This window comes from Somniosus microcephalus, chromosome 1 (genome assembly GCF_052327205.1).
Source record: "Somniosus microcephalus isolate GS21.2 chromosome 1, FLI_Smic_1.0, whole genome shotgun sequence".
Classification (NCBI taxonomy): Eukaryota; Metazoa; Chordata; class Chondrichthyes; order Squaliformes; family Somniosidae; genus Somniosus; species Somniosus microcephalus.
The window spans coordinates 385181326-385200970 of NC_140987.1; the positions used below are offsets into that span (position 1 = coordinate 385181326).

At 40.9% G+C, this 19645-nt stretch overlaps 1 protein-coding gene across 3 annotated transcripts; it reads left to right on the forward strand.

Annotated features, from left to right (window-relative positions):
* The first annotated feature begins 9 nt into the window (after positions 1-9).
* vamp7 (vesicle associated membrane protein 7) lies at positions 10-16620 on the forward strand. Of its 3 annotated transcripts, none has more exons than XM_085996775.1 (8): positions 10-130; positions 1705-1867; positions 5002-5059; positions 5480-5617; positions 8642-8732; positions 11461-11528; positions 12445-12514; positions 14087-16620. In XM_085996775.1, exons 2-8 carry the CDS (start codon positions 1722-1724, stop codon positions 14281-14283), a joined length of 768 nt encoding a protein of 255 aa, XP_085852901.1. In that variant the 5' UTR covers positions 10-130; positions 1705-1721; the 3' UTR covers positions 14284-16620. The 3 variants fall into 3 exon arrangements, with proteins under 3 accessions (XP_085852901.1, XP_085852915.1, XP_085852906.1); XM_085996789.1 differs by having other exon boundaries at positions 12422-12514; positions 14087-14273; XM_085996780.1 differs by having other exon boundaries at positions 112-190.
* Positions 16621-19645: the final 3025 nt, after the last annotated feature.

The window sequence follows — 19645 nt, forward strand, 5'->3', positions numbered from 1 at the left end:
ATGCGCAGTATGTAAAGGCTGGGCTCGCCAATCAGTACATGCGCAGTGAGTCAGGGCACCTGACCGGAAGTGTGTGGAGAGGGAGCTGTTTCAGGACAACAAGGCCTGGGACAGGAGGAGGTTCAGGGAGGTAGGTAGCTCTGGCTAACTGGGGTTTTCACTAGGACTGCAGCAAAGTGCTCTAGTGGATGTAAGGTTCTCCTATTCTCTTCACTTTCACAGTGAAAATGCCTAATCTTCCAATCTGAGGAACATTTATTTAGGGTGCAGATTTAGGTGTCAAAAGTGTAATTAATTAATTGACTTGTTATAAATCACTTCGTTTATTCTATGTTATAAGATTTCCCACTAAACAAACTAACTATGTATATTGTGAAATTCGGATGGTTGTTTAGAAATGAAAATGTCCCTCGAAAGGGGAACGAGTTGGAAGATCTGTTTCAGACTCTTGTCTTTCAAACTTGGGTTTTGTTTGGGAGAGCATTTAGAACTATATAAAATGAAAATGAGCTACTGATAATTATAGGTCTGTCATTGGTGGTGGGAGTAGTTTGTGATGAATTAAACCATTATACCTCTTGTATAATACTCTTAAGTGACTTTAGAGTTCCTCCCCTTGGTATTTTTGTACCAATATGCTAAATAGTTTTTGGGAAGGGTGAAAGAAAATTAGATTTGTTTGTTGTTCCTATTTGTGTTTGACTATTTAACTTGTTTTTACTTGTCCTGAGTTTGTATAATTTAGTATAGAGTATATTAAGGTTTGGTATTGGTTCAGTATAGTCAGGGTCTGTAATACTAATACTGTGTGTTGGATAACTATCTTTCTCTTAGATTAGCTGTTGAATCTGTATGTTGAAAAAATGTTATATTTTGAGAATAATAAAAGTAAAACTTGAAATTGAAAATACAATTTCTGGACCAACATTAAAATTGACACTAAGCAAATAGCTTATTCTATCAGTGCATGGGACTTGCACTTGGACAAAGTAAAATGTGTTTAAAGCCCTTCATTGTCTTGCTGTCCATATCTCTAACAACCTCTGAACCTACAACCCTCCTTCCTCCCCTTCCCAAACACACATTACTTCTGATTTTGGCCTCTTGCATTCCCCTCCCTTCACCCATCATTGGCAGCTGTGCCTTTAGCTACCGAACCCTCACACACTGGAATTCTGCCCCTAAACCCTTTGGCCTCTCCGTTTCCCTCTTTCCCCCTTTAAGAACCTCCATAAAATTTGCCCCATACCAAACTTTTGGTGACTCCTCCTAATATCTCCCTTGGCTTGGCATCCATTTTTTTGTTTAAAGTTTTCTTTTGTCTGAATTGCTTTGGGATATTTTTCTACATTAAAGATGCTATAGAAATAAAAGTAGTTAATGTATTGCAAGTTTCTTCCGGCATATTCATGGCTGATACCCCATTCTCGGCTTGAAAGAAAATGAATGTTAAATACTCTGAGTTCCATTTTGTATGCCAGTTTGAGTTGGTGCTATGTGTGTAATGTTTTAAGTCTGACTGTTCAATTCTTTTGGCCCCCTCCTTGGTAGGTATGTATAGACCAAATATGTTTAAAACTATTTTCACCCCTTAAGATGTGAATGTAGATAAGAATGTGTTGATGGTAGGAGTATTTCATCTGTTTCTGAAGTGTAGTAATTGCAGGTTAACTGCAATGCAGTTTTGTGTCTTGTATCTTGTAGCACCTTTCAGAGGAGCCATGGCTATCTTGTTTGCAGTAGTTGCAAGAGGCACTACCATCCTTGCAAAGAATGCCTGGTGTGGAGGGAATTTTTTGGAAGTGACTGAACAGATACTATCAAAGATTCCATCAGAAAATAATAAGCTGACCTACTCCCATGGAAAGTAAGTCTGAGAACCTTGGGTCTGAGAAGGGTGTACGAGTAAGCGATATATGTATGGTCTTAAAACTTGTTAAGTGGTGAATTATTCTTTCCAGTATGTATTGGTGTATTGCTTCTTTGTGAACATTACATCCTACAGAAACCCCTCTTCCTGCAAGCTAACCCCATTGTGACCTTGGTCTAGGCTTATTTTTTCTCTCAATTTTATGCTTACTAAGGTTGTTCTTGGTTTTTTTTTATCGTCACACTCTTCTATTGGCGAATATTGTGAACTAATGGAATGATTCACTACCGCTAAGCCAACAATACACTTTGCTTACTAAGGTGAGGGATTTGAATGCTTTCCCATTTTAGGCACCAGTCAACTAGCTTGAGCTCGAGTTATAACAGCTGTTTGATGCAGAGTAATGCTGCCTCGACTCTGCTTTATTCGTGTTTCTCAGCATCAGAAAAGAACCCCCTCTTGTACCAATGTAACATTTCCCATCTCCACGTACCTGTGGCCTTTGAGTAAGAATGTCAAGTTACTGCTGAACTTGGTGCATTTATGTAATAAGCCCAAATTCATTTTACATTGGCATTGGGGAGGAGAGACTTTCATCCACACAGAGCTGGGTTTGAATTCATGACCCAGAAGTGAAAGGACAATGCCCACTAAATCCTCTTCAAGCTTTAAGTTTGTTTTAAAACATCTTAAATGTTCTATAACAAGCTGTATGGTAAAACTTGCAATAACCGATTGCTAACCTGTAACAGAATGTGGATTCATGACTTTTACTATAGCTTTGCTTTTGTAGGTGTTATCTGACCCTTTCCAGTGCCACAACCTTGTAATACAATCCTTGCCAGTGTGAGGTGAACTTCCTAGCCCACACCTGGTCTATCACCAAGATCAGTGTCTTCTACATTTGTAAAATTCTGTTTTATTGTCCTCTTCATCTACACCTTGCATCATCTGATAGTCAGTTTTTCTACTGTTGGCCTCATTGGCTGACTCCACCCCTCACAAGCTTCACTTAATTGAATTCAGTGCTTGCAGTCGTCTTCTCCTTCACTAAATTCAACACACTCATCGACTTCCCACCCTTTCTCACAGGCTCTACTGGTTCCTTGTGCCCCAGGGAATCCATTTTCAAATCTACTATCTCACCACAAGCTATTTGAGTATTCTTTAGCCACATGCCCCAGCATGTAGCCTGCTTTCTTCTGACTCTGGGCTCCTGTTTGTTCCCTGACACACTCATCCATCAGAGATTAATCTTTCAGCCATTATACCTCTGCCCACTAGCATTTCTCTCCAAAACCACTTCAACTTGTTAACATCTCCCTGCCATCAAAAGTCTCAAACCTATCTCTGACTGCATCTTTAATCTCCCCACCTAAATTTCTTAACTTCTTGCTCGATGTACATCTCTCACCTTGTGAATTGCTCTGAGACATTTTGAGAACATTGCATACAACTGCAGAAGCTTCTACAGATAATTTCCTGTTATACAGGTATATGAGCTAATGTTCATGTGTATCTAAATAGTTGCAAAATTATGCATTTCTTCTACCAAAATTCCCTGGATTCTGGAGAGGTCCAGCGGACTGGAAAACCACAAATGTAATGCCCCTATTTAAGAAAAGGAGACCGAAACCAGGCAACTATCAACCAGTTAGCCGAACAATTTTTCATTGGGAAAATGCTGGAGTGCATCATTAAGGAAGTGGTAGCAGGACATTTAGAAAATCATCATATAGTCAAGCAGAGTCAGCATGGTTTTATGAAGGGGAAATCATGTTTGACAAATTTGCTGGAGTTCTTTGAGGATGTAACGAGCAGGGTGGATAAAAGGGAACCAGTAGATGTCGTGTATTTGGATTTCCAGAAGGCATTCGATAAGGTGCCACATAAGGTTACTACACAAGATAAGAGCTCACAGGGTTGGGGGTAATAGCATGGATAGAGGATTGGCTAACAAACAAAGTCGGGATAAATGGGTCATTTTCAGGATTGCAAACTGTAACCGCAGGGATCAGTGCTGGGGCCTCAACTATTTACAATTTATATTAATGACTTGGATGAAGGGACCGAGTGTAATGTAGCCAAATTTGCTGCTGATACAAAGATAGGTGGGAAAGCAGATTGTGTGGCGGATGCAAAGAATCTCCACCGGGATAGAGATAGGCTAAGTGAGTGGCCAGGAATCTGGCAGATGGAGTATAATGTGGGAAAATGAGTGTTTATCCACTTTGGTAGGAAAAATAAAAAAGCAAATTATTTAAATGGGGAGAGATTACAAAATGACGCGGTACAGCGGGATCTGGGAGTCCTTGTACATGAATCTCAAAGTTAGCATGCAGGTACAGCAAGTAATTTGGAAGGCAAATGGAGTGTTGGCCTTTATTGCAAAGGGAATGGAGTATAAAAGTAGGGAAGTCCTGTTACAACTGTACAGGGCATTGGTGAGACCACACCTAGAGTACTGCGTACAGTTTTGGTCTCCTTATTTAAGGAAGGGTATACTTGCATTGGAGGCAGTTCAGAGAAGGTTGATTCTGGAGATGAAAGGGTTGTCTTGTGAAAAAAGGTTGAGCAGGTTGGGCCTATACTCGTTGGCGTTTAGAAGAATGAGAGGGTATCTTATTGAAACATGAGATTCTGAAAGGGCTTGACAGGGTAGAAGCAGAGAGGATGTTTCCCCTTGTGGGGGAACTAGAACTAAGGTGCATAATTTCAGAATATGGGGGCACCCATTTTTAAATGGAAATGAGGAGGAATTTCCTCTGAGGGTCGTGAATCTTTGGAATTCTCTTCCCCAGAGAGCTGTGGAGGCTGGGTCATTGAATATATTTGAGGTGGGGATAGACAGATTTTTGAGTGGTAATGGAGTCGAGGGTTATGGGGAGCGGGCAGGGAAGTGGAGTTGAAGCCAAGATCAGATCAGCCATGATTTTATTGAATGGCGGAGCAGGCTTGAGGGGCCAAATGACCTACTCCTGCTCCTACGTCTTATGTTCCCTTCCACCCAATTGTCACACTGCAAATCATTAGTCACAGAACTTGCTAGAATCATTGCTAAATGAATACTATAAACTGTTCAGCTTAACCAGCCGTTGTTGCGTACTAACCAATTTCTTCTCCTTTTCCAGTTATTTATTTCATTATATTTGCCAAGATAGGATAATATACCTGTGTATCACAGATGATGTAAGTATGAAATGTAAACAAGTAACCTTTGGGGGTTTAATGGCATGTGGTTAAACGTGGTGTGGAGTCTGTGTATGGAGATTGTGCAAACTGCACTCAGAATTTTGGTTCTGCAAATGAGTTTATGCTTTTGATGGAGATTGTTATTTAGAAATTGCATTGACTGCTTTCTTGGCATGTTGTAAGAATGCAGTTTAATCCAGATCAAAATGTCTGTCTCTAGGCATTTCATGTCTCCTGATTGTAGTGATAATGTTGGGGGGAGGAGGGGACAGGCCTGTATCAGTTGGTGTTGAGAAAGAATTGTGCTGACACTCTTGTCCTCCATAGTATAACTATAGAGTCCTTTGAAACTTGTGTTTTTTTTTCAAATGCTAAAGATTCATTTAGTTAAAAATATTGTTCTATTTCACGTTTCAGGATTTTGAACGATCAAGAGCATTTACCTTTCTAAATGAAATAAAGAAAAGATTTCAGACCACATATGGTTCAAGGGCACAGACAGCATTGCCTTACGCAATGAACAGTGAATTCTCCAGCGTGTTGGCTGCACAAATGGTGAGTGTGCCAACTCTCAATCTATTCAGTGTAATGATGTATTACAGGGAAAGGACAGTTGTGTTCCCTGTGAGGAACATCTCCTTCTGAGTAAAAGATGGACAGTTTGTTCTGTGTACCAGTTAAAACCTAGAAATGTAGAAAGGCTGGTCATATATCCAGCTCCTATTTGTGCCTTAACTTTCTTTCATCCTGCCTCACCCATCCTCGTGTCCCACTACTCTGCCAAATCAAGAATTGTTTTGATTTCTTCCTGTATGCTTCAATTCAGTCAGTTTTTTTTGCCCCTAGACAGTCTATTCCAAAAGTTTTAAGGAGTATCTTTATTTGCAGTTGGGTTTAGTTTGCAGCTTCTTGATCTTGTACTGTAATCACCTTTTACCCTCTTTTCCCCCCCCCCCCCCCCAAATAGAATATAGATTTAACTGTTAGCTTCTCATAACACGTTGGTGATCTAAAGCTTGTGATCATCTCCCCTGGGCATAGTGGCTAAAGTCACCACTCAATACAGTGCTAAGCTACATTGACCAGAAGGCTCCAGGTTCAATTCTCAGTCTGTGTTGTTAGCTGATCCCATCTTTAAATAGCCTCAGCACGTCTGGGTAGGGTAAGGAAGGGAAACAATGGTCTGGGTTCTCGCCTCTTGAGTACTATGGTATGTTATCCTTTTTTATTATAAAGGGATTGGAGTATATGAGTAAAGAAGTCTTCCTACAGTTATATAGGGCCTTGGTGAGCCCACACCTGGAGTACTGACTACAGTTTTGGTCTCTTTACCCAAGGAAGGATATACTTGCCTTAGAGGGAGTGCCACAGAGGTTCACTAGACTGGTTTCTAGGATGAAGGGATTGTCCTATGAGGAAAGATTGAGTAGACTAGACCTATATTCCCTCAAGTTTAGAAGAAATGAGGTGATCTCATTGAAACATGTAAATTTCTTAAAGGGCTTGACCGGGTAGATGCTAGGAGCATGTTTCCCCTGGCTGGGGAGTCTAGAACCAGGGGTCACTCTCTCAGAATATGGGGTTGGCCATTTAGGACTGAGATGAGGAGAAATTTCTTCACTCAAAGGGTTGTGAATCTTTGGCATTCTCTACCCCAGAGGGCTGTGCAAGCTCAGTCGTTGAGTATATTCAAAACAGAGATCGATAGATTTTTGGATACTAAGGGAATCGAGGGATATGGGGATAGGACAGGAAGGTGGAGTTGAGGTAGATCATCAGCCATGATCTTATTGAATGGCGGAGCAGGCTCGAAGGGCTGAATGGCCTACTCTTGTGTTCTATCCAGTGATACCCCTCCCATGGAATATGTGCAGGTACTCCTCAGATGAGGACAAAATCATGATTAACCGATGCTCTACATAATCGAATATCATGCCCACACTCATTGTCTAGGCTTATACATGGAGAATAGGACCAGAGAGCTCCTGTCACAGTAACTGTGCCAGAGGAGTATGTGCCTTCAGGAGAAAGAGAGGAGAATTATCATCGCTCTGCTCTGAATCTGTTGTCTCTATCTTCAGTCTAATGACAACTGTTAGTTCTGCTTTACATAATGTCTGTAGACTAAATATTTTAGTTAAACTGGATAGTCACTTCTGTGTGCATTTATGAATAGGATGCCATAGACTAAGGAAGGTGAGGATTGTATGAAGAGTAAGATGGTATAAACTAGGGTTATGTGAGGAACAGGGTGACATTGAGGAGGAGAAAAAAATGGTTGATTCCAAACACATGATATATATTTGAGTTCATAGAGCTGGAAACTACCCCATTATTGACCATGGTGGTCTCTGTACTTCAGCAAATGGTCTTGAGTGAAGACACTAACTATGAAGTTATGTGAACTTGCCCATTGATCCTATAGTGTAGTAATGGGTTATCTCAACAAAATCATTCATATTCAAATTATTAAATAAGTTTACAGTAACAGTGTAGATATGAGATCCTGTTTTTTAAGTTGTCACTATTGAATGTTACTGACCACTTATAATGTCACTGTGCCTCCAGCACAATTAACAAATTTATATGATAATGGCCCAGAAATTCGGGTCGGGGGCTTCCCGCGGGTGTAAGCCCCCGACCTACACTTGCCTTGCGCGCCGGCATTTGAGCTGTAAGGCCCCGTGGAATTCCGATCTGAGGCCTGGTCCAGCTGCCGGCGCGCTGTGCTTGCGTATCCCAGGGGTGCAGTTAGTGCGATGTGAGCCATGGGCAGCCAATCGGAGGAGGGAAAAGCCCATTCATAAGATTGACAGGAAGGCCTGTCAAGACTTATAAATACTACGGGCCCCAAAATAACATTAAACCTTCAAATAAAGTTTTTTTTAAATCACACTTTTTAATATAAACTATAAATTACATTAAATAACTTTTAAACAATTTAAATTTTTGAGAAATAATTTTATATTCTAACGGGGTTAAAAATAAACTTACCTTGCTTTAAAGTATTTATAAAAATAAACCTGTGGGGGGGGAAAATGTTTTAATTTTAATTAATTGACCACTTACCTTGTAAAAAAGCAGGCCTTACGCCTGCTTTTTACATTTCTAAATACTGCAGGCTTACGATCCCGGGAAAACCTGCGAGGGGGAAAAAAAACCTAAGTTCAAAGCGCACGCGCAGCCTCTCCGCGCGCGTTCGAACTCTGAACCCCTTCGTTCAGAGGATCGGAAGTGTCGGTTTCCTGCGCATGCGCAGTGCATGCAGGAAACTGGCACTTCCATCGGGTGAGTACCCCATGCGTACTCACCCGTGGAGACCTGAATTTCTGGGCCATTACCCTGATTTTTTACAAAAAACATTCTTTGGCATAGGGAACAAGGGAGATGGGAAGAGATTCTGATGCTGGGTTCAAATTCTGGGTTGGCAGGCATGCAACACTAGCTGTTTTCCTTGCAATTGGATGTTTGAACAACAGCAGCTTGAATGTAGCGACAGTGCCTGCTTGGGTGTCATGTGGATATGCATCTGACCTTTTTTTAAATAGAGGGTATTGAACTTGTCACATGTGATTTTAGAAACACTTGTCAGAAAACAAGAACTCGGATCGCATTTCGGAGACTCAAGCACAAGTAGATGAGTTGAAAGGAATCATGGTCCGAAATATTGGTATGTATGAAAATGAAGGTGTATATAGCATTCAGTTTTGAAAATCTAGTTTTCTTGACTTAAGTTGTTGCACACTAAGTTCTTGCAGGCTGGCTGTTTATAACTAATCACCTAAGATTTGTGATAAAAGCTTATTGAAATACACCAGTACCTCTGCCCCAAGTGAGTTGTACAACTTATCATGTGGTGAGTTGATCCCCTGATAATGCCATTCTAAGGCACAATGTTGATGTGCTAACATGTGGCACCATTGGACTATCCGTTGCTACTGTTTTTGTACCATTGCATGTGTCCAGTGTTTGTGAATGCCTTAAATCAATCTTGTATAATTAAAATCCTCAGTTTAATTTTCAAGTGTTTTTAATCCTTTGTTTCCAGTTAGTATTCCCAGAAAGTGGAGAGTAGTTTGTGGCAAGGATGTTAATGATCATGAGAAATAGAGAGCAGGTTGTGCAAAGTGCTGTGGTATTTGTATTAAAGCAAGGCTGAGATCTGGTGATTAAATAAACATTATGACCACCGTTGCAAGATTGAAACAGTTTTCTTTCCTGTTGTATCATTTATTACTTGTAGTGAGGAATTCTAAAATGGCCTTGAAAGAGGCTTGACCTTTTTAGTCATTAGCCTACTTCTATCACACACAGAAATGACTTGACTTCTATGAACATTCAGTAAAATGACTAGTTCAAGGAAAGTTAAGTAAATATGAAGGAGAAACTACTCTGAAACTTGCATTATTCTAACCCTATCTTTGATTTATTTGCTTTCCAAGCTCAACAAATATATACTCTCCTAGCTCCCTCTCATTATACAAGATTGATTTAACATATTCTCCCAACTTCTGTTATCTTTGTTCAATCTCCTTTTACATAAACTGTCCCACCCAAGGCCGCCTCCTCAACCTTGCCATCTCTTGTGACCTCTATGCACTTGATCACTGACTAGGCTGTCTCTGACTTTAGTCTAGTGTCCTTTCATGCCAACATCTGTCCCTGGGGGAAAGCCCATCAGTGAACACCATCATTAATTCACCCATGAACTCTGCTCCTTCTCCGATTGTCCACTCATTACGATTCTTCTGCCACTGTTAACTGCTCCATTGCTTCCTCTACTCTGCCTTTGATGCCCTCATTCCCACCAGATCATCTTCCATCCTTGCTACAGTCCCCATCTTCTCACAACTGATCTAAACATTCATGGCCAGATTTGTCGCAACCGTGTTAAGTGCTACTGTGCCTCACCGCCTTCAAGAATATCCTCCTATTACTCGCAGGATAATCCAGAAGGGGAAGGACAATCTATGTCTCCTTTTCTGCATGAGTCACTGACTCAAATTCATTTCCCCTACCCTTGCAGCTTCCCCTTCAATACCAAGTGCAGAGTGCATATTTGTTTCTCTATTGAGACAATCTGTATCATCTGCCTTTCCTTCATCTCCCAATGCTGCTGACCTACCTTCCCTACCTATAACCCTCCTGTCACTCTGCAATTTCTTTCCCATCTTTCCCCCCACCCCTATCCTCTCTAAGCTCATCTCTTCTTCCTGCTCCCTTCATCCTTTCCTCCATTGAACGCTTGACCACTCAACTACCTTCCTGATGCCCATGCTTGCTGAATCATAAAATGGCTCAGGAACATCACCCTCCCTTTCAAAACCAGGGTATTTACCCCACCTTTTCAGGCCTACCTTCAATACATCTGTGCAGTCCAACTAGGATGCCATTCCCTTCCCTATCTAAGGCCCTCAAACGTGCCATCACCACCCAGCTCCATCCCTATCTCTCCCAAAATGCTCTTCAAATCGCCTCCAATCAGCTTCTGTCCTGCTCACAGCACCAAGCCTACCTTTGGCATGTCTTCCCTCTGACTTGTCCACAGCATTTAATAAATTTGACCACCACATCTTCCTCCATTACCACTCCTTTGTTGCCTAACTCCATTGGGCTGATAGTACAGCTCCACTCCTACATATCTGAACTCGACCACCATATTTCTCGCAATGCCGCCTTTTTCTGCACTATGCAGTGATGCGTTCTTCCCCCCCCCCCCCCCCCCCCCCCAAAAAGCCAGGGCCTATATTCTTCTATATGGTTCCCATTGGTGTCCTGTTTAACACAGTGGTGCTTCAAACCCAACCTCCTACCCATCACCAATTACTTGAACCTCTGCAACATCACCCACCTCCACACCTACCTTACCCCCACTGCTGCTGAAATCTTTGTGCACACTTTTGTCACCTCTAAATTCTTATCTCAAGTCCTCCTTGCTGGCCCCCATCTCTTTCCTCCCCCCCCCCCCCCAAAACTCTGTAAACTCCAATTTGTTCAAAACTCAGCTGTCTATAACCTCTCCCACAAAGGCCCACTCCTGCCCTTGCTGGCCTATGTTGGTTCTCTGTCTAGCAGCGCATTGAATTTTAAAGCTCTCCTCTTCAAATCCCTCCAATGCCTCACCCAACCCTAACTTTGCATCCTGTCCTGCACCAGTCATTCTTACACCCCCCAACACCAAGTAAAGCACCGTGGAATGTTTCCTACATTTAAAGGCAAGTTTTTTGGAATTAATTTAAAATCTGTTAGCATGAACAAGTTGCTGCAAACTATGCTATGGGTAAGAATAAAATTGGATTTCAGTCTGAAATATGTTAACTGATTTCATAATCTCGTCACTTTGCTGCTTTGGTTTCTTTGTGACCTGACATGACCTGGCAACTTTTTCCAATGTACAGATTTGGTGGCACAAAGAGGAGAAAAATTAGAGTTGCTGATTGACAAAACTGAGAACTTAGTGGATTCTGTGAGTATCCAGTGCCTTTCTTAGAATAACTTGCACTAAAATACAAAGCCAACTTTTGAGCTCTAGGATGATTTCACACCAGTAAACCTGGGTGAATTCTGAATAACCAATGTTTATAGTGGAGGGTGGGAGAGATGTGTAATATTCAGTGTTGCTCATTAATGGGAGGAGTCCACTTCTGAATGTTCAATATGTATTTTCAATTCCATGGTAAAACTTAACCTTTGTCCTCTGATCACTTCCTAAAACTATTTTGTGTAGAACAAGAAGTTATGATCTCCCCTTTTTATGGCCCCTTTACATTACAAGGCTGCCACTAATTTACTATACAGTACTGCTGCCATAGTAATGAGGTGGAACCCCTGCCTCCTTGAGGTGACTTTCTATTCTTTTTCCCCCCCCCCCCCCCCTCCCCTCCGTCTTTGGAGGCAGCCAATAGCATTTGTTTTCTGCTTGATGGCTGTACAGATCTTCTGTCAACCCCGGGGATGGTTTAGTGGTCAGAAATCAAATTGTGCATTGAGACTTTCAAGCAATTTTGCATTCTATCTGTATAGACATTGGACTTGTCTGTGAAGTGCGGTCTGGAAATTGGGGCAGGGGCAAATAGTTTGAAACTGCAAGTATGTCTGGTACATTATTTATGAATTGTTATCCTTGTGTTGATTTTCTCCTTGTAATCTGTGCATATATTGTATTGGTGTTTGCCCTTTTTGTCTTCAAGCACTAAAAGGTAGTGAGGGGAGAACTCCTCCCTGTTCTTCTCCCCTTTCCCCCCCCCCCCCCACCTCAATCCACAACACAATGATTGTGCTCATGCAAAGCATTCATTTTACATATTTTCTCTGCTCTATTTAGAATCAAAAATCAAATGTAGGTTTTATTTTTTATAGTCGGTCTCATTTAAAACCACCAGCAGAAACCTGGCCAGAGCGATGTGTATGAAAAACCTCAAGCTGACAATCATTGTTGCCATTGTAGCAATTGTAAGTACATTTCTCTTTGTAATGTAGGTGTCTTTAGGGCTTACAAAATAATGTCCATGAACTCTCACATCAGACAATGCTTCCCTTCTCTGAAATCCACTAGTACAAAATGTCCCCTGTCTGGGGGGCCCCATACATGGTGTTTGGCATGTCATAAGCTAAACATTGTTCCTCCGCTGCATTGCAAAACTATTGATATTTCCTTCCCCTTTGAAGTGGCTTGCAAAGGGGATTGAGTTTCTGGTGGAGAATGGAATGGGTTTAATTTTGACAAGACAGCTGGCCCAGTCTCCTCAATTTATACAATTATCAAATGGCCCCAGTCGAGGAAGAAATCTGCACTCGACAATTTCCATTCGTCAAAACTGCTTCATTGACTGTGAAGCACTTTAGGATGTCCTGAGATCATGAAGTGCACTATATCAATGCAAGCTTTCTGTTTTTGTGCTGTTTTTAATGTAATTTTAATTTCTCCTGGTCTGTAGCTCAAAATCCACTATTTATTTCTCTTCCTGGGAAATGGGATTTACATGACAGTCTTATTCAAAGTTATTGGGGGATGGCACGGCAGGTGGAGATTTAGATGAGGGCTGATTCATGTTGGTTAAAAGACTGCTTACTCCAAGTAAGAACCTCTGCAATCCCTCCTTCACAAAGTGCTAGTTATTTTATATATGACCTCCCATGTGCATGCAGACTTTATGTAATTTATATTAAAGTCCTTCTTGTGATGGGATTATTTTGAGTCTTTAAAATGTTACTTCCCTTTTATTATAGGGCCTGATTTCCTTGGTCCTGAGTGGGGTAGGGAAACTAAGTAACAGTATAGGACAATGTAGAGAAAAGCACCAGCAGGAGTATTAATTTTTACCGCTACCAAGTTTCCACATGTTATGAAGGTGTTCTTGGTGGTGAAAGTTCTCTCTAAATTGTTAGTGTTAAGCTACTTAAGTACTGGTTAAGGGCCTATTCAGAATGTTGGGCATTCCTCAAACATAATCAGTAACATTTGCATTTTTAACTCCAACTGAAATCTGAGCATTAGCAAAAGTCAAAGATGATAACAGGTCCTTCAACTCATCAAGCTTGTCAACTCAGTTGGCCTAACATCAACTCTTAATAAACACTCAATTCCCATTCTGTGCAACTACTGCAGTGGAAGAAGCAACCAGTTGTTTATTGCTGAAGATTTTTTTTTAATAAACAAGTTCTTTACCTGGGGCTTTTTCATTAGTGGAAAAGTGGATTTCAAGAAGGAAGGACACAAATTAGTATTTCTCCTCGGACTGAACTGCACAATAAATTATTAGCGCAGTGGAACTTCAATGTCTTGAAGACAGAAAATCCTACAGCTTCCAATGGTATGATTTGTTCCTACTTTACATGTAATGGTGGCAAGAGCTTTCCTGCTCGGTCTTTCCTCTCCAGTGTGCTGCTCATCTGTTGTAAGTGCTATTGAGTATATTGTTTAGTGAAGATGTGGGGGGTGGGGATGAGAGGGGAAAGAAGCCTAGGATAAAACCTGCTGTGTAAATGTTCTTTGTAATATCAACTAAATATCTTGTGTTGCAGGTTGTCATTTACATCATTGTGTCAGCAGCATGTGGCGGTCTCTCATGGCCAACCTGTGTCAAGAAGTGAGCAAGAACCATAGTCCTATTGGTCAGAGAAAAACTGAGAAACCTAGTTTTAACCAGTGGCACGAGGATTTCATTGGAGATCTGCCGTGTAATATTTCATCTCTTCTGCCTCCAGCTACCATGTATTGAAAGGCTATAGTTTCTGCTTGCCTTATATTTCAGACATTTTTATACTTTTCATATTAATTGAAGGAGTTACTGCATTGCAACTGAAATACAAAACCATATTATTGGAACAGTATTCAGTGATTGTGAAATAAAAATTGTTCTAATAACTTTTTTAAAAAAAAATTAATGAAGTGCATTAGTGAGTGACTTAAATCAACCTGTTGAGCACTTTCTAAAATTGTATGCAAAGATTCTCCAGTCATCACTGTCCATTAGAGCAACACTTACCTAATTGTGATTATCTTTTCTCTTCTGCTACCCCCCACCCTGCTTCCCCCTGTAAAATCTGTTGAGAATGATGCAACATCCTGAATTATCTGGGTAGAAAGAGAATGATGGCAATACTTCCTCTGAACTGTCCAGGGATGTTGACCATCTGTCCACCTCAATGCAAATTGGGCAACTGTAATGCTAAATAGCTCTATTTTGCAATAGTTTAGAAAGTGGATGAAGTGTTGCATATCTTCAGAACTGAGGTACAGTATTAAGCAAAAGTAAGGACATGCAGAAAAAAGCCATAATGAATGGCAATCCTTCCTGGACAAATGTAAAAATGTAAATAAGTTTCTTATGCCAGTCACCTGGCCACTATTTATATACAATACATCCCAGCATACAAGTTACAGCAGGTGTGGTACAAATACTGTGGTGATTGTGTACCTAAATGATTACTAGTAATGCTGCTGTATGTAGAGCTTCTGTTAACCAAACTTCTTTGTATATTTTTTTATAGTTCAGTGTGTATCTGTGCTGCTTTGATCCCTTTACAGCCAGAATAAGTGTCAGTTAAAATGTTTTGAGATTTTTTATAAAACAACCTGAATCAGCTTCTTGAGCAGCCTCTAGATGCAGTCTCCATGTTTCTGGATCCAGAGGCAAAAAGTTCCTTTTTTAAAATCATGAAACCACAAGTTCCTGCCATTTTGTGGATTTGGACAAATCACTGAGCTTTTCAAGTTAGAGAATATTCAGGGACTTGTGGTTTCATTTTTTTTAATTTTTTTTTAAGTGGTGGTGCTGCCTTTCATGTCAGATCTGGATTTGCATCCATTTCAAGAGAAGTGAAGGTCACCCCTCCATATTTCTGATGTGAAGGACTGGGTGACCATGGATAAGAACACTGCTCCTTTCAAATAGGTGGGATATGGATTTATATCTGGCTCAGCTACATGAGATGGAACTAGTAAGGCTCCTAGCTCAAGTGGGCTTGGCCAGTTTTAGTCCATTTCCCAGTGCATATATTAACACTGATGTTAGAATCTCATTGGGACTAAGAGCACAAGAAAGTCTATTTTTGATTTGTATTGCCAAAACACTTGGGTCACAATTGTGCAAATTGTTGGGTAAAATGCTGTGGAGAATGGTTCCTATTAATTAATTGGTCCATGTTTGGTAGAGAGAAATGTAGCATTTATATTTTGTATCAATATTGGAATAACAAGATGGGAGGGTTGCATCAAAGTCTCAGCCTGTGATTATAAACATAATTTCTTAAGAGCTATTGTCAAGTATAAATCATAGCCTCCCTGCAACTGGGTTCTGTTAGGGCTAAAATACTGTTTTCTCAAATCTGTTGCACTTGCATTTTAGTTCCATGTTTTAATGACACATCTGTTAAACACCCACCTCGAATCTGCTCAATGGCATTAGTGTTGCAACTTATGTTTGAGCTACCACATCCCTGCTTTTAACAAGCGCAAATTTACAAAAGGAGGGCTTTGAGTTAACGTGATTTTGGGGCAAATGTATTTAAGTCAATGACAATTATTTGATTACCCAGATTTATGCTCAGGTTCCTTTGTCTTTTTTTCCATATTTTGAATGCATCTCAAGCAGTGTGTAGACCAAAGCAACCCTAGATGACAAAAGCTGTCTTTTAATTAACAGTCCTTCATGTAGCTCACTGGTACATCCTATGCCTCATCATACTGAAATGCCCACACCCATATACTCCATTAGAGGTTTTCTCACTAATAGAAGATTCATGTGAAATACTGTCCTCTAACCAAACTGCACCCATCCCACACCAGCCGCCTAGAGAGGATGAGTATTCAGATCACTGTTCAAGTTTTAAAACTGCATAAAATGGGAATGTATAAAATCATAGAATCTTACTCTTGTTAACATGTCTTAGGTAACAATTGTAATTATATATAAATTGTGGCTGTGTATAAGAAGCTTTTGCTCTTTTACTTTGCATTATATTGAATGGTAAAAATAAATTGTTTAAACATAGAACTTTGTGTCAACATTTTGTTTTGACATTGCTATACAGCAGCTAAATTTGAGAGGGCTTATGCTCTATAGCTTCACTATCTGGACTCTGGAGAGCAGTGGTGAGTGTTGTCCAATTCTGCACTTAAATCATCCTGTGTAGGGGTAATTTTATTGCATATAGCCACATTTGCATTGGTAAGTTATTACACTTCATTTAATTGTAATGTGACAACTTATTGATTGAGGTACTAGACTAGTTAGCCAATGATACTTTATAAAGAAAAACATTGTGCTTGAATGTTAGTTTACAGTAGGGTTTAATATGGCCTCGCTAACAGGAAACAAGCTACATAGATGAAGGTTTAAACAAATGTGCTAGTTTGAATTATAGAAATTTGAAACTCTTTGCAATCTTAGTATGAATTTTAAAGTATGATTAATTCTTGAATAATTGAGCTTTTCAATTTGTGCAATAACCCAAACACAAATTGCAGCATCAATGTGATTGCAGTTTTGCTTTGCACCATTAGTGTAAATGCAGCCTAAATCCAGTTATGCCACCGGATACCAGATCAAACTGGAGTGAGTCTACTTGGGAGGAGGAAATCTGTGTTATCAATCCTCACTCATTTTATGTAGCATTCAACAGTTTACTACACTATTCTCCTCCAATGCCTCTCCTGTCATCCAACTCCATGAGATTATGCTTGCACTCTGATCCTTTGAGGACAGCTCCAAATGGGCAGATGATCCTACAGCAGTCAATGATACTAGCTTGGCACAAGAGGGCAAAGTCTTACAGAATGTACAGCACAAAAAACAGGTCATTCAGCCCAACTGGTCTATGTTCCATGTGAGCCTCCTCCTAACCCTATCAGCATAACCACTTCTCCAACTGCCAGCAGCGCAACTCCAGTCCCAGGCTCCCGGCCTAGACAGAGACCAACACGGGGAGAGGGTGTGCTGCCTCAGCTCCATTCCCGGGGTTGGTAGGTGGGGAGGCTTCATAAGCAACGGGTAGGTTGCAAGCCCCGAATAATAATCTGAAGATCCTGTGTTTGCAGCTGAGGGAATTTCTTCTGCTGACAGCCCCAGGTTAATGGCAGCCATCTTTGTCAAGGAGGGCAAAAAGTTTCAGTAAGAGTGCATATGCAGCCATCTTAGTACAGGAACAAAAAGTGGGTGGGGCTTCAGTGCTCCCAATCATGTCCTGGTGACTGGGACAGACAATCCACTGAGCAGAGCCTAATCTTTCCAACTGAAAAGCAAGTGGTGGCCATTGTGATACAACACTGACAGGTGAGGACCCCTTTTTTTTAATTGGTGAGGTTGTAAAGTGTATGTTATAGAAAGATTTACCAAAAATGTTTCATAAGTACTTTTAAGTTTCAAGGTATTAAAAGGTAGGCTGGGCCATGTCAGTGCAGGGGCCCGAGGCCTAGGCTTCTCCAACGGCCAGCAGCGCAACTCCAGTCCTAGGCTTCCGGCGCAGACAGGGACCAACACGGGGAGGGGGTTTGCTGGCTCCCCTCCCTCCTTCGCGCCCCCCCGCTCTCGCTCTGCGAACATGCCCTCAAAAAACCCTTGGCACTGCCGGGCACTCCAGCTAGTATTCTTTGTGTGTGTGTGTGTGTGTGGTAGCTGAAATTTTCAGCATTTAGTACAGGATATCAACAAAACTGCTATCAGCTACTGTGATCTATTATGTGCCCAGATTGAAGGAAAATTTAAATTGCATTGACAAGTTAAAGTTCTATTGAGGCTTTGATGGGCTTGTTGGATCATATATTTGTAGTCATCCTTCTGGTCTTAAGTTTATTTTACAGACACTAATCATCTCTTCATTTGTTATTAGCTCCATTCTGTAGCACTTTTTATCTCAATGTTACCAGTTTTTACTTGGTGAGTTTATGCCAGCCCCAAGAAATATAAAAAAGTATTAAAACCTAACTACAATTGGACTACTTGTGCTAATGAAACAAAGTATATAAACAAACAGTTGAACTAATTGGGAGAAGGGGAAGTGCAACGAGACCTGGGTGTCCTTGTGCACCAGTCTCTGAAGGTAAGCATGCAGGTGCAGCAGGCAAATGGTTTGAGTACAGGAGCAAGGATGTCCTGCTGCAGTTGTACAGGGCCTTGGTGAGACCAAACCTTGAGTACTGTGCAGTTTTGGTCACCTTATCTGAGGAAGGATGTTCTTGCCATGGAAGGAGTTCAGCAAAGATTCACAAGGCTGATCCCTGGGATGGCAGGAATGACATATGAGAGATTGGGCTTATACTCGCTGGAGTTTAGAAGAATGAGGGGGATCTCATCGAAACTTATGCAGGTAGAATATAAGATGTGTGGGTTAGGTTGATTGGCTATGATAAATTGACCCTTAGTGTTAGAGGGATTAAATACGTGGGGTTACGGGGATCAGGTGGGATATGTGTTGGTGCAGGCTCGATGGGCCGAAATGGCCTCTATCTGCACTGTGGGGTTTCTGTGAATATTCCTGATGGTCAGAGAGTCCAGAACCAGGAGTCAGCCATTTTAGGACAGAGATGAGGAAGAATTTCTTCACCGAGTGGTGAACCTGTGGAATTCTCTACCACAGAAGGTGGTTGAGGCCAAGTCTTTAAATATATTCAAGAAGGAGTTGGATATATTTCTTGAGGCTAAAGGGATATGGGGAGAAGGCAGGGACAAGGTACTGAATTTGGATGATCTCATTGAATGGCGAAGCAGGCTCGATGGGCCAAATGGCCTACTCTTGCTCCTATCTTCTATGACACACCCTTTGGAAAAAATGGGCGTTTGCAAACACTTAACATTGCAGCAAACCTGGGTTTAGAAGAGCTTAACAGCAATCAAAAGTACCTTCCCAACAAAGTGTTGATTTCTGCTTGGGACTAAAGTTAGTAAGATACCAATTAAACACAGGATTTTAGGTCATAACTTAAGAACCTTAAACCACTTTGGCTTTAAATTTCAAACCTGCAAGGAAGAAGGTTCAACCTTCCTCAATGACACTTACCAGTTGAGGATACAATCATGCTCCAGTTCCAAGTCTCAATGTTTTATGTCGAATAGTTAGTTACTGTTTTAAGGAAAATGCTGA